Here is a 15,323-nt window from a genome sequence, read left to right as displayed (position 1 = left end):
GGGTTTATTGGCTCAGAAAAGGAAATGAGCGATTGAGAGGTTAAGGCAGATAAAATACACTAATAGGTGAGCCCAGGTTTGTAAGTCCAAAGTGGTAGCAGAGATGTGGTGATCTGAGCTGTAGCTCACGAAAGCTCATGCTCAAATAAATTGGTTAGTCTCTAAGGTGCCACAAGTACTCCTTTTCTTTTTGCGAATACAGACTAACACGGCTGTTACTCTGAAACCGGTGATCTGGGACTTTCCCATGAGTCTCTCAGGGTTACCCAGACTAACTTTGGGGATCTGTGTCTTGCATGTGGAAGGCTTCCCTGTGAGTGGCCAAACAGTTGGGAGATGAAGGATCTTCCCTTGAATCCTCTTTTATGTCATCTTCACCCAGAAAGCTAGCTGAGAGGTTCTGTACCCACGTGGGCCTTCCTTTGCTGGCGGTGCGTGAGGAATGCAGACTGAGTCTGTGAATTCCCATCGAGAACTCAAGGGCCCTTGCTTTGCAGTTAGCAACCTTCTTCGTTTACATTTCCAAGGCTCGCGTTTGGTGGGAAAACGTCATTATCGGGCTAGGCCCTGTGTAAATGGAAATGGAATAGCCCACAACGATCCTGCCTTAGTTTTCATGAAGTTCACCCGTCAAGTACATTGGCATCTCAGTACTAACACATGCTTTGGATGTAGGGTTAATTAAGTACAGGGGTATACATAATGTAATGGATAGCAATCAACAGGTGATAGATACATGAAGACAATAGCATTCACATTCCCTTTGCACTAAATGAACATTGGAGTGAATTAGTTCACATAGCATTTGTTTGGTGTTCACACACAAGTGGATTGACCTATTCCTCTGACCCGATACGGCCTGTCAGCACATCAGACGCATCTCAAGGTTTCCCCATTCTCGATAAGGCATCTTCAACCATATTCTCCTTTCCCTGGATATGAATTATGTCCCTGTCAAATTCCTGTCTTGCTAGACTCCAACGACGTCATCTTGAATTGGTCCCCTTGGCTGGTGCAGCCCTGTCAAAGCGCTGTGAGTGCTTTAAAGAGGACATATTTTACTGTGAGCAGCCAGGTGGCAGCCTAGCACTCCTCCACGATCACAGCATAGCTTTGCTGAGTGGAGGGTCAGCTTTCTGCTTTAGTAGGGAGTGGGGTGCCTGTTACCCCTCCCGTCTGGCAGCAGCAGTGCCCCTAACCCAGGGTTCACAGCGTCAGTGCACAGTGTGAAGAGTTTCCTGAATTCCAGGCCTCTGTTGTCTTGTGGAGCCTTTTTCACCGGGCTCCAGCCACGCCACCCGCTCTGGCTTCCCCTCTTTTGTAAGGTCTCCCAGGGAGGCCACAGTGTCACGAAACCCCTTTGGTCATAGCTGGCCAGACCCACACAGGATTGGACTTGGTTCGAGGGGCAGCCCACCTCCACATCGCCTCTACCTGTAGAGGATCGGGGCGAACCAACCCACTGCCCAGCCTGTGTCCTAGGTGGGACACCTTTGCAGCTTGGAGACACAGGCACTGAGTTTTCAAAGTGCCAGGGGCTGTTCGACCCCAGGCCCCACCCCTGCTCTGCCTCTTCCCACTCCGCCCCTGCCCTACCTCTTTTCCCCCCTCCCCACCTCTTCCTGCCAAGTTCTGCCCCCTCCCCTGAGCGCACTACATTCTCACTCCTCGCCCGACCCTCCCTCCCAGCCTCCTGCACCTCCCGAAACAGTTGTTTGCGGTGGACAGAAGGTGCTGAGAGGGAGGGGGAGGTGCTGATCCATTGGGTCTGCTGGTGGGCGGGAAGCCTGAAGGGAGCTGCCGGTGGGTGCTTATCACCCACTGTTTTTTCCCCAGGGGTGCTCCAGCCCCGGAGTTATCCACGGAGTCGGCGCCTAGCTTGGAGACCTTGACAGAAAGGTTGGCTTCCCTCGGCCTGTGTGACACGTGATTCAAGTGGTCATGCCAGGAGCCACTGAAAATAGCCAAGTCATCTATATGGGCCAAGGCAAGTGTGTTTACCCTTGCAGCACCTCGCTGACAAGCCGCTGAAAGGCAGCCCCGAATGTATTAATCCAAAAGCCATAATCTTAAACTCGTAGAGTCCAGATGCTACTAGAAAAGCAGATTTTTTCTGGGCATCAGCATCTAAGGGAATCTACCAATACCTTCGAGTCAAATCCAGTGTGTTTATAAACTTTGCACCCCAGGAGGTCCCTTAGCTCCTCTGTTCAGGTTGTGGGTATGGGTCAGGCCGGGTGATCACATTCAGTTTCCTAAAAAGAACAGGAGGACTTGTGGCACTTTAGAGACTATCAAATTTATTTGAGCATAAGCTTTCGTGAGCTACAGCTCACTTCATCATGTAGCTCACAAAAGCTTATGCACAAATAAATTTGGTAGTCTCTAAGGTGCCACAAGTACTCCTTTTCTTTTTGCAAATACAGACTAACACGGCTGCTCCTCTGAAACCTGTCATTCAGGTTCCTGTAATCCCCACACACAATCTCATGGTTTAGTCCTTTCTAGGTACCATCACACTAGGAGACGCCATGGGGCTGTTTGACTGGATTACCTCCCACTTCCAGCATGCTTTCCTCCTCCTCCTCCTCCTCCTCCTCCTGGATCTGCTTCTGGTGTCCCTGCTAGCCCAGTGTGCTCTGCTAGGAGCTGGGCAGAGCCCCGAGGCTCAAAGAGCCTGTAAGATCTTGGCCCTTAAACCTGGCTGGTTGGAAAATACCTGTCTGTGGTGCTTTGGGGGCCTGCATTTCCTGCTTTGGGGCTGGAGTTAAACCCTCCCCCAACTCAGTGCTTTCCAGAGGCTCCCCCCATGCCCAGATCAATTAAAGGGGCGAGTAATGTTTCCTCATCAGCACAACAGATCACATTCATAGCCATCTCCCTTTCATGGTAAGCTTTTAACCTATTGATATCCACTGTTTGCACAGCTCCTCTCCCCATGGGCTCCCTTACCTCATATGTGACTTCATTCACTCTGTCACCTCAAAAAGTCCTTCCCAATAATCCTGCCTTTTGTTTTTTCTCACTGGCATCAGCGTTAACACCAGATCACCGATATCAAACGACCTCTCCTCAGTAGGCCAATCGTACTAAGCTTTCTGACTCGTCGGACTTTCCTTACGGTCCTGTCACCCCAAATCCATCCACCTGCATATTCTCCTTCACTGGCTGTCCTGTTTCCTCTGTACTGTGTTTGCAAGCACTTTGAATCAAATTGAGGGGTCCCCTCACCTGCCTCCCATACAGAAGCAGGGGAGCAAAGCCGGTAGGTTCTTGGGGTTCTGTACGCATATAGACACGAACAGCATGTTGGGAGTCATTAGGAGAGGGATAGATAACACGACAGTAAATATCATATTGCCTCTCTATAAATCTATGATACACCCACAACTTGAACACTGTGCAGATCTCATCGCTTCCTCTCAAAAAAAGATACATTGGAATTGGAAAAAGTTCAGAAAAGGGCAACAAAAATGTTTAAGGGTGTGGAACGGCTGCTGTATGAGGAGACATTAATAAGACTGGGACTGTTCAGCTTGGAAAAGAGACTACTAAGGGGGGATATGGTAGAAGGCTATAAAATCATGACGGGTGTGGAGAAGGTAGATAAGGAAGTGTTATTTACTCCTTCTCATAACACAAGAACTAGGGGTCACCAAATGAAATTAATAGGCAGGAGGTTTACAACAAACACAAGGCAGTATTTCTTCACCCAATCCACAGTCAACCTGTGGAACTCTTTGCCAGAGGATGTTGTGAAGCCAAGACTATAACAGGCTTCAAAAAAGAACTAGATAAGTTCATGGAGGATAGGTCCTTCAGTGGCTGTTAGCCAGGCTGGGCAGAGAGGGTGTCCCTAGCTTCTGTTTGCCAGAAGCTGGCAATGGGCACAGGAGATGGACCACTTGATGATTCCCTGTTCTGTTCATTCCCTCTGGGGCACCTGGCATTGGCCACTGTCAGAAGACAAGATACTGGGGTAGATGGACCTTTGGTCTGACCCAGTATGGCTGTTCTTAAGAAACAGGAGCAAAACGTGCCAGTTGTTCTCCTGCCTGGAAACATACATTCTTTGCATAGCTTTCAAAATTCCATTAAATCCTTCCACAAGCCCCTTCGTTTCGGGGTGGAAGGGAGCAGCCTTTATATGCTAAAGACAGCAGACAAAAAGTTTGCACCATGGCCTATCAGGAATGCTCTGGGAAAATCTGCCCTGCTGAAAATGGTAAATAAAGCTGTAGTCCCAGTTTCAGCTTCACTCTTAGACACTTCAGTGGCTTCAGGATACCTGGTGGCAAAATCCACCACACCAAGTATATATTTCTTCCCCCCCCGGAAGGTGTAGTGAGAGAGCCCACAGTATCGACAGACATTCTGGGAAACCCCCTCTTAATAATGGGCGAAAGCTGCAGTGGTCCCTTTAAACCCTTATGCTTCTGACACAAATCACAGCTTTTGCAATAATCTGCCACTCTCTGAAACATAGGAGGCCAGTAGAAATTCCTTAGCCTGTCACAGGTTTTCTTCACTCCTGACTGTCCCACAAATGGGCCATCAAGGGCTACCTGAAGCAATTCTCTCCTGTGTCATTCCAGCACAACTGTTCGCTTGCAGATTTCACCAGGATGCCTTTTCTTCCCTGTAACAACAAATCTTCTTGCATAAGAAATCTCCCCCTTCCTTCCCCGGCTGGGGTGCCACTCTGAGCTGCAGCCTGCTCTTGTTCCAAAGGAGGATCAGATTGCTGAGCAGATACAAAATCTTTTTGTTTTTTACTTATGCCCGGAGCAGATTCTGGCACAACACAAGAATTTTCAAATCCCACCTCAATTGGCAAGCTGCTGTTCTCAACAGACAAAGGCTTGAAGGCACTTCCCTCCCCTTGCCAGCCTTCCCTGCTGCCCGCAGACAAAGCAGGTCTATCCGACCCACACTTTACTTGGGAACTGGTTATAACATTCACCTGCTTACAATGTTATTACCTATTAAAATATCAGCTGGCAGCAAATTCCTAATGCCAACCACATCATCACCCTTAAACCCTTCCCCCTCGAGGTGTACTTTAGCCAGAGGCCCGGTCACAGAAAATTCAGCCAAAGCCAAAATATTCAGACTTTTGCCTCGCTGTCTGTCCTCCTCCCTCACAAAACTTTCCTTATCCAAAGTAACTTGGGAGGTCATGTCCCGCCACCCGGCACACTCAATGCCATTCACTTTCACACTCTTAATGAACTCCTTGGTACCGTCTTCAGACTCAGTCCCAATACAGGTTATGGGGCTGTTCTCCTCCTCTACAACTTCTTCTGGGATCCCAGGGGCAGCATTAGCGCTCACAGTGGGAGCACTGGCATGTATGATGGGAATTGTGGGTGCAGGTTGTGGGCAATTTGGTTTTCTATGACCAAGAGCCCCACACTGTTGGCAGAGCCTGCCTTCCCTTAGTGTAAGAGGTTTTTTAACAAAGTTGGAGTTAGGTTTCCCCTAGACCCCTCATCCCTTTTAACCTGGGGAGCAGAGGAGTAACCCTTCCTGAGCCCTTGATTCAACTTATTCATCACCAAGTTCTGCTGCCTCCAAAGTGGTGGAAGGTTTTTTGTCACAGACGGCTGCCACTTTTATACCTCATCAGTGACTACCCGCAATAACTGCTCTTGTGCCATCGAATCAAGCAGCTTGTCATAGCAACCATCCGCCCCTGCCCCAGTTATCCATATTGCCACAAAGCTACGAAGCTTACGCACTCACGCCACATGAGTGATATTGTCAGACATTTTAAGATTTCTAAACGTCAAGCGATAGGACTCCGGGGTGATCTTAAACATTTTCAGTACAGTTTCTTTAAACTTCCTTTATATCATAGCATCATCCACCTCCATTTCATTAAAGACTTGCCCGGCTTTTCCAGCCAGTTTGGGTAAGAGGATTGGCATCCATTTATGCCCAGAAATCTTATGGCTATCACATAGTCTCTCAAAGGTGGATACGAATTCCTCAGTGCTGTCAGACTCACGGGCAGGCTTTCTCCCTCTCCCTGCTGTTGAGAGGGGATGGTACCCATTGGCGGAAGCTGTTCCTTTCGCTTCTCTAGAATTTCCAGCTGCAGCCCATGCGCATTGCTCTCAGCTTCCAGCTGCTCCATTCGCATCCGGTGGGCTCTTTCCTCAGTTTCCTCCTCGATCTGGAGTTCCACCATCGTTTCCTGGGGAGGGGGCTGAGACCCTGCTCTTTGGTCAAATTCCATGAGCAAAGCTGACAGTCCTGATCTGAGTTTTTCTTCTTAAAGGAAGAACACAACTGCTCAAGGTCTTTTCTGTCAAGATCCTCATATGACTGTGATTCACCCATTGTGACTAATCCTTAACCCTTAAAACTACCAATATCAAATGTGCATTTTACCTAGCGCTGGGTTCTGAGCTTTAAGCGTGGATGTCACTCTTGCCAACTACGCCAATTGTCCCGCTGGCTGGAGTGGCTCACAGCTGCGAGTGCCACTCTCCAGTCAGAAAACAGGGCAGGCCCCCCAAGCTGGGGGTGTGGTTCTGTCATTAGATTTCACCCAGACATGGACAGCTGTGCACCCCTGGATCACTACCATTACCATGGAGCCATGGACAGTCCCCTTAAGGACATCTTACCACCCAGACGTGCTGGACTTGGTGGTACTGGTCGCTATACCAATATCAGAACACATTAGCTCACTCGCAGCCCCAAAGGGTCAGTCACTCACCCCAGCGGATACTCTCGATCTCACACCAGAGAGAGCGCTGGCAGCCGATTTCTCTACTAAACTAACTAAGGGTTTATTGGCTCAGAAAAGGAAATGAGCAATTGAGAGGTTAAGGCAGATAAAATACACTAATAGGTGAGCCTAGGTTTGTAAGTCCAAAGTGGTAGCAGAGATGTGGTGATCTGGGACTTTCCCATGAGTCTCTCAGGGTTACCCAGACTAACTTTGGGGATCTGTATCTTCCATGTGGAAGGCTTCCCTGTGAGTGGCCAAACAGTTGGGAGATGAAGGATCTTCCCTTGAATCCTCTTTTATGCCATCTTCACCCAGAAAGCTAGCTGAGAGGTTCTGTACCCACGTGGGCCTTCCTTTGCTGGCGGTGCGTGAGGAATGCAGACTGAGTCTGTGAATTCCCATCGAGAACTCAAGGGCCCTTGCTTTGCAGTTAGCAACCTTCTTCGTTTACATTTCCAAGGCTCGCGTTTGGTGGGAAAACGTCATTATCATTATCGGGCTAGGCCCTGTGTAAATGGAAATGGAATAGCCCACAACGATCCTGCCTTAGTTTTCATGAAGTTCACCCGTCAAGTACATTGGCATCTCAGAACTAACACACGCTTTGGATGTAGGGTTAATTAAGTACAGGGGTATATATAATGTAATGGATAGCAATCAACAGGTGATAGATACATGAAGACAATAGCATTCACATTCCCTTTGCACTAAATGAACATTGGAGTGAATTAGTTCACATAGCATTTGTTTGGTGTTCACACACAAGTGAATTGACCTGAGCTGGCCTGTCAGCATCACCGAGATAAAAGGGGGCAAATCCCGTAGACTCTGGGGGGACACTCCTGTACCCAAATAACAAATCAGGGAGCAACACCCCAATCATTCTCTCACGCTGTAACGTACAGCCCCCACATAGACTTCAGTGCCCCATGGAATCTTTCTACCAAACGGTTAGTCACTGGGCGATGGGGGCAGCTTTCACATCCCTCACTCGGCTCAACACCCGTCACTTTTTGAAAACTTCGGACATGAAATTTGCACCCCGGTCCAACAAGATTTCCCTGGGGAAACCAAGTCGGCTAAAAGTGGTGAACCGGGCAGTAGCCACAGTTTCAGCTTCTATATCAGACAGAACTGGGGCTTCCGGGTCCCTGTGGCAGCACCCACCACTCCAGTCTGTTTCTTTCCATTCCTAGGAGGCCTGGGTAGGGTTCCCACAATGTCCCCAGACCTTCTGGCAAACACCTCCTTAGCGGTAGGCAGCGGCTGCAGAGGTTCCACGCAGGATCTATATCCGCTGACACTTCTGACACGACTCGTACTGTGATTTTCAGGCTCAGACACAAGGCCAGGAGCCTCATTTGAGCCTCTCACGGGTTCTCTCCACGCCTCCGTGTCCAGCTCAGGGGCAGTCATGAGCCACGTGTAGCAACTCAGGCCTGCCCTTCGCCAGCCCAACACCTGCTTGCAAACCTTAGCAGGGTGCCTCTTTTTCCCTACACACAACAAACCATGAAAAGCCCTCCCCTCCCCTTCCCTGATGGAGGCGATATTCTGAGCCACCTTCCTCTCCCTGGATGAGCCTCCATAAACTCCCTTGGAGTCTCACTCGGTTAAGATCCGACTCTGGCAAAGCAACGGACTCTCCAAACCCTCCTCTGGGGACGAACGATTACGTTCTGCTGGCAAAGGCCTGAGGGCGTTTCTCTCCCCGCAGCCTTCCCTGCTGGCCACAGATAAGCCAGTCGAGGAAGAGCCAGACTCCTGGCTGTGAGTTCTGATATTAACCTGCTTAGACGTAATATCCTTACCTAACAAAACATGAGTGGGAAGCAGATTCCTAATGCCCAGAATAATACCCCTTGAAAGTCCTCGTGCCTCAGGTAAACTGTGGCCAAAAGTACAGATACAAAGAATTTGGGCAGAGCTAATATTTGTAAGCTTTTACCTATATTTCTCCCTTCCCAAACTTTCTTTGACCAAAGTGATTTGGGGTGCGGTATCCCTCCAGCCCTTACAATATGTGCCATTTATCATAGCCCTCTTCATCAATTCTTCACTACCCCTCACGGCTTGTTCTAGACACCTGTAATGACTGCTTCTTGGAGCAGCTAGTCCTGGAACCCCCAAGAGGAGAGGCAATTCTTGATTTAGTGCTAAGTGGAGCACAGATCTGGTCCAATAGAGATGAACTGCATGGCAGTAGGGATCAACGTGTAATTACATTTAATATTCTTTGAGGTGGGAATACAAAAGAAGCCCACCACAGTAGCATTTAACTTATTAAAGGAGAACTACACAGAATGAGGAAGTTACATGGAAATTAAAAGGAACAGTCACAGGAGTGAAATGCCGGCAAGCTGCGTGGAAACATTTTAAACACACCATAATAGAGGCACAAATTAAATGTGTACCTCAAATTTAAAAAGAACAACAGAGCAAAAACTACCACCATGACTAAACAATGGAATAAAAGAAGCAGTTAGAGGCAAAAAGGCATCCTTTAAAAATTGGAAGTTATATCCTACTGAGGAAAATGGAAAGGAGCAGAAACTTTGGCAAGTCAAGATTTTGTATAATTAGGCAGGCAAAAAAAAAAAAAGAAATTGAAGAGCAACTAGCAAAAGTCATAAAAACTAAGTCCCTCAGAAACAGGAAGTCTGCCAAACAATCAGTGGAGCCGCTGGGTGATGGAGGTGCTAAAGGAGCACCCAAGGACGATAAGGCCATTGCATCTTCTTTGCTGCAGGGGATGTGAGGGAGCTTCCTACACCTGAGCCATTCATTTTAGGTGACAGATCTGAGGAACGGTCCCAGATTAAGGTGTCAGTAGGGGATGTTTGGGAACAAATAGATAAATTAAACAGTAGTCAGTCACCAGGACCAGATGGTATCACCCAAGGGTTCTGAAGGAACTCAGATGTGCAATTGCAGAACTGCTAACTGTGGTCTGTGACCCATCACTCAGATCAGCCTCTGGACCAGGCGACTGGAGGGCAGCTGATGAAACACTGATTTTTAAGAGGCGATCCCGGCAATTACAGGCCTGTGAGCCTGACTGCCATACCAGGCAAATGGGTTGCAACGCTGGTAAAGAACAGAATTCTCAGACACAGAGATGAACACCATTTGTTGGGAAAGAGTCAACGTGGCTTTTGTAAAAGGAACTCAGGCCTCACCAATCTATTAGCGTTCTTTGAGGGGGTCAAAAAGTGTGTGGACAAAGGGGACCCAGTGGATATAGCGTACCTGGACTTTCAGAAAGCCTTTGACGAGGTCCCTCATCAAAGGCTCTGAAGCAAAGTGAGCAGTCAAGGGATGAGAGGGGAGGGCCTCTCATGGATCAGTAACTGGTTAAAACACGGGAGAGAAAGGGCAGGAATAAATGCTCAGTCTCCACAGGGGAGAGAGATGAATAGTGGGGTCCTGCAGGGGTCGGTCCTGGGCCCAGCACTGCTCAACATATTCGTAAATGATCTGGGAAAAGGGGTAAACACGGAGGTGACAAAGTTTACAGATGATTAAAAAGTCACTCAAGATAGGTAAGTCCCAGGCAGACCGCGGAGAGCTACAAAGGGATCTCGCCAAACTGGGTGACTGGGCAACAAAATGGCAGATGAAATTCAATGTTGAAAATGCAAAGTGATGCACATTGGAAAACATCATCTCAACTCTACATATACAATGATGGGGTCTGAATGAGCTGTTACCACTCCAGAAAGAGATCTTGGCGTCAGTGTGGAGAGTTCTCTGCAAACATCCCCTCAGTGCGCAGCGGCCGAGAAAACAGCACACAGAATGTTGGGAATCTTTAGGAAAGGGATAGATTATAACATGGAAAATATTATATTGCCTCTCTACAAATCCATGGTACGCCCACATCTTGAATAATGCATGCAGTTCTGGTCGCCACATCTCAAGAAGATATCATGGGAAAACGTACAGAGAAGGGAAACAAAAATGTAGTGATATGGAACAGCTTCCATATGAGGAGACGTTAAAACGACTGCTCTATAAAATCATGGCTGGTGTGGAGAGAGTGAATCAGGAAGTGTTATTTACTCCTTTTCATAACACAAGAACTCGGGGTCACCCAATGACATTAATCAGCAGCAGGTTTAACACAAACACAAGGAAGTATTTCTTCACTCAACGCCCGGACAGCCTGGGGAACTCTGTGCTAGGGGATGTTGTGCGGGCCAAAACTATAACGGGGTTCAAAAAAGAACTAGCTAAGTTCCTGGAGGATGGATCCATCTCTGGCTATTAGCCAGGCTGGGCAGGGATGCAGCCCCCTCCTCTGGGTGTCCCTAAACCTCTGACTGCCAGAAGCTGGGAGTGGACGACGGGATGGATCACTCAATGATTCCCTGTTCTGTGCCTTCCCTCTGGGGCCCCTGGCATTGGCAGACGGGACGCTGGGCTAGAGGGACTCTTGGTCTGACCCAGCCTGGTGGTTCTGATCTAGTGCACGAAGAGATCCCCCTGCTCTAGTTGCCTCTGGGCAGTGCTGCGATGTGCCCTGTGGCAGGTTGGGGTGCGAATCGTGGGGTTTCCTCAAGTCTGGGGCAGTTTGGTTTTCTCTGGCCAGGAGTCCCCCAGTGGTGGAAGATGTAGGGGCTTTAACCTCTGGGTCCCCTGGAGTTTTATCAGAGTTGGGGTTGGGTTTCCTTCCAATCCCCTCCTCCCTCTTACCCTGGGTGCCTGGGGGGTTTCCCTTCCCCTGCGACTTGCGTCCTCCATGGGCCCTTCGTTCAAGGCAATTTCCCGGCCTCTAAACCTGTGGATGGTTTTCACCTCACGGCTGCCTTCGCCTCCCCTGTAATTACCCATAACAGCTGCTCCTGGCGTCGGACCGGACAGTTATCCACGGTCACCTTCAGCCACTGCCCCCATTATCCATTTTGTCATCAAATGACACATTTTATCCGCATACGCAACGTGAGGGACATAGTCAAACACCCTGAAGTTTCTATACTTCAGTCGATAGCTCTTGGGTCTGGTGGGTTAGAGCTGGGGGGCTGAGAGCCAGGACTCCTGGGTTCTAACACCCCCATCTCCTGCAGTCTCCCCGTATTACCGGACCAAGCTTCGTGGACTCTACACAACTGCCAAAGCTGACGCGGAGGCTGAGTGCAAGTGAGTGCCCCCTCCTCCCCGCCCCCTGCAGCTGCCGATGACCCCGCCCCACTGCTCACCCCTGTCTGTCCTCTCACCCCCAGCATCCTACGCAAGGCGCTGGACAAGATTGCGGAGATCAAATCCCTTCTGGAGGAGCGGCGCATTGGTGAGTGTCCCCCCACCCTGTGCCTTTCCCCAGAATAGGCCATGGGGTCCAGCCCCACACTGGGGACACTCAGCATTTGGTATGAGCAGGAACTCTCATCATCCCTTGGGGCTAGGACGATGGAATGTCTCTAAGGAGGACGGGAATGCCCATGATCCCCTGGGGCTGGGTGTCTCTGCTTCGGCGTGCTGGGGTCGGGGATCCGGGGCCTGCAGTCTCATAAATGGGGTGAATGGGAGATGTGAGACGCCCAGGGTGCGTGTGGCAATGTGGGCTGGGTGGCATGTGAACACAGGCTCAATGTGTCTGCAATGGGGTCAGTGTCTGTGTCCGAGTCCCTGGGGGCAGGAAGGAGGGGCTCCCCCTAGCTCTATGGGGCTCACCCCACTTTCTCCCCCACCCACAGCCGCCAAGATTGCCGGGCTCTACAACGAGTCAGAGCCACCCCGCAAGACCATGCGCCGGGGCGTCCTCATGACCCTCCTCCAGCAGTCAGCCATGACGCTGCCCCTGTGGATCGGCAAGCCTGGGGACAAGTGAGTGTCGCTGGGGTGGCACAGGGCAGCCCGGGCTGGGATTCTGTCCCCACACCTGAGCTAACCTCACCCTCCTCTCCCCACAGGCCACCCCCACTCTGCGGCGCTATCCCCGCTGCCAGCGATTACGTGGCCAAGCCGGGGGACAAGGTGGCCGCTCGTGTCAAGGCCGTGGACGGGGACGAGCAATGGATCTTGGCCGAAGTGGTGAGCTACAGCCATGCCACCAACAAGTGAGCACCGGGTGTGGGTCCCCTGGGGCCCACCGGAGGGCCGGAGCCAATGGCAATGCCATGGGAGTCAGCCCCCTGCAGCTATAGCCACCTGGGGCACCCAGCCATGGAGCTGGGCAACAAGGGGTACCAGACAATCCTGTGTTGATCCCTTGTCTCATGTCTCAAGGGAGCTGGCTCTGGAGCAGGGGGACACAAACATTTCTCTGGCCAATCAAGTGCTGTAATGCTATAGTCACCCAGTCTTTGGGGCATAGAAATGCAGTCTAGGCGCTCAAGGGAGATGGCTCTATGATCCTGCAATCTTTTGGACTTAAGTCCCATTCTCTTGCCACTTCAGAATGGTAACTCTATGGCTCTCTAACCTTAGGGAGGTAGAAACACCTCTCGAGACACTGCAGGATGGCATCCCTATGGTTTCCGCTGTCTTGGTAGCATAGAAACCCCTTTCCAACTTTGCAGCCGGTGTGACGCTGGTTCTACAACTTCAGAGGAATGGAGGCTCCTCTCTAGCTGCTCGAGGGTGATGGCTCTATGGTGCTGGAGTGGTCAAGTCATAGGATAACATGGGAATGCTTATTTAGGGACTTAACGGAGATGGCTCTATGGTATTGCAACTGTAGGGGCATAGAAACTCTAGCCACTCAAAGGAGATGGCTCTATGGTTCTCCATGAAGAGCTGCATAGGAATGCCTCTCTAGCCGCTCAGTGGAGATGGCTCTATGGTTCTACAGCTTTAGGTCCTCCCCTTGCCTATCTCCTCAGGCCATCTCCTCTCTTTGCAGGTACGAGGTGGATGATATCGATGAAGAAGGCAAAGAGTAAGTGAGAGGAGAGGGGAGGGGGATGGGGATGGGGAGGCTCTCTCGTCCGGAGTGGGGGGGGTCCCTGTCTCACCCTGTCTCCCCCTCCAGGCGTCACACCCTGAGCCGCCGCCGCATCATCCCGTTGCCCCAGTGGAAGGCGAACCCTGAGACCGACCCCGAGGCGCTGTTCCAGAAGGACCAGCTGGTGTTGGCGCTGTATCCCCAGACCACCTGCTTCTACCGGGCCCTGATCCACGCCCCACCCCAGCGGGTAAGGGGCCCTTCCCCTCTCGGGGCACTGATGCGAGACTGGCTGGCTCACAGAGGGGGCATGGGATCGGGGCCTTTCCCTGCTAAGAGCTACCCACACCAATCCAGCCCAGGGCGGGGACTGGCTGGCTCAGTGGGGCAGGGAATGGGACATGGGGCCTATCCCCTGTGGGTGGCACTGGCTGTGATCCAGCCTCAGGGCAGGGACTGGCTGGTTCAGGGGGACAAGAAATGGGACGTGGGGCCTGTCACCTTTGGGGGGGAGTGCCGGCTCTGATCCGGCCCCGGGGCAGGGACTGCGATGTGGGGCCTGTCCCCTTTTGGGGGGCGCCAGCTCTGATCCGGCCCCAGGGCGGGGACTGGCTGGCTCAGGGGGGCAGAGAATGGGACTCGAGGCCTGTCCCCTCTGGGGGTGCCGGCTCCCATCCAGCCCCAGGGTGGGGACCTGCTGACTCAGGGGGGTCTGGGACGCGGGGCCTGTCCCCTGTGGGGGGTGCCGGCTCCCACCCTCCCCAAGGCGAGGGGTGGCTGGGGTGGGGAAGAGCTCCAGCCCCCTCACGCTGCCTCTCTCCAGCCCCAGGACGATTACTCGGTGCTCTTCGAGGACACGTCCTATGCGGACGGCTACTCCCCGCCCCTCAACGTGGCCCAGAGATACGTGGTGGCCTGTAAGGAGACCAAGAAGAAGTGAGGCGGTGGGGGCGGAGCTTGGGGGGGGGCTGTGAGTATAATAAAGGCTTCTCGGCCCCCCGCATTGCACTCTGCTGTGGTTCATGCCAGTGCCGACGCCACCCCTGGCTTGGGGCCGAGGGAGCCGCGCCCCACGGAGTCAGGGCAAGTCAGCATGTTCCAGCAGAGCCCCCGGGCCCGGCGGTTCAGAGCCCCGGCACCCCCGGGCCCGGCGGTTCAGAGCCCCGGCACCCCCGGGCCCGGCGGTTCAGAGCCCCGGCGGTTCAGTTATGAGAGTAAAAACGTTCCGTGAGCCCCAGCCCATCGTTCGTTACAAATTGAGCCCTGGGTATTTCCCACCCCCAGGCCAGTCTGGAGAGCTGGGACCTGCCTGGTACCAGCCCCCCATGTGGTCAATGTGCCCTCGAGTGGGTGCCAGCCTGTGCCCCCATCTCCTGGCAGACCGGGCCAGGCCTTTCGTCTCGTTTCCTCCCATGATGTTGGGTTAACGCCAGGTCACCCCACATGCCCTATATCAGGGTCTTGGCCTCCTTGGGCCCTGCCCCAGCCCCCATTGTGTCCGGCCCTTCGGCACCGGGCAGTGCCAGGTCCCGGCAGAGACATCGCTCTCTAGTACCTCCCTGCAGCCGCCCCATGGGACCCGCCTGGGCCCAGCTGGGCAGGTCAAGGTGAGGGACAGGGTGCAGGTGGGTCCCTGCGCCCCTGGCTGCTGCGGCCCCTGGCAGGCCCCTCCCCACCACCCACCATGGGGGGGTCTCT

The 15,323-nt window shown here is 52.0% G+C and overlaps 1 protein-coding gene across 1 annotated transcript; it reads left to right on the top strand.

Moving 5' to 3' along the window:
* Window positions 1-1,831: 1,831 nt before the first annotated feature.
* Window positions 1,832-14,633, top strand: SGF29 (SAGA complex associated factor 29). The gene is made up of 8 exons (XM_077806999.1): window positions 1,832-1,987; window positions 11,809-11,881; window positions 11,965-12,029; window positions 12,436-12,565; window positions 12,652-12,798; window positions 13,584-13,619; window positions 13,713-13,875; window positions 14,449-14,633. Exons 1-8 carry the CDS (start codon window positions 1,942-1,944, stop codon window positions 14,563-14,565), a joined length of 777 nt encoding a protein of 258 aa, XP_077663125.1. The 5' UTR covers window positions 1,832-1,941; the 3' UTR covers window positions 14,566-14,633.
* Window positions 14,634-15,323: the final 690 nt, after the last annotated feature.

The sequence above is a fragment of the Eretmochelys imbricata genome, unplaced genomic scaffold (assembly GCF_965152235.1).
Source record: "Eretmochelys imbricata isolate rEreImb1 unplaced genomic scaffold, rEreImb1.hap1 Scaffold_45, whole genome shotgun sequence".
Taxonomy (NCBI): Eukaryota; Metazoa; Chordata; order Testudines; family Cheloniidae; genus Eretmochelys; species Eretmochelys imbricata.
Note: the sequence above shows the minus strand (reverse complement) of the source record. Positions and strands in the feature narration are given on the sequence as shown.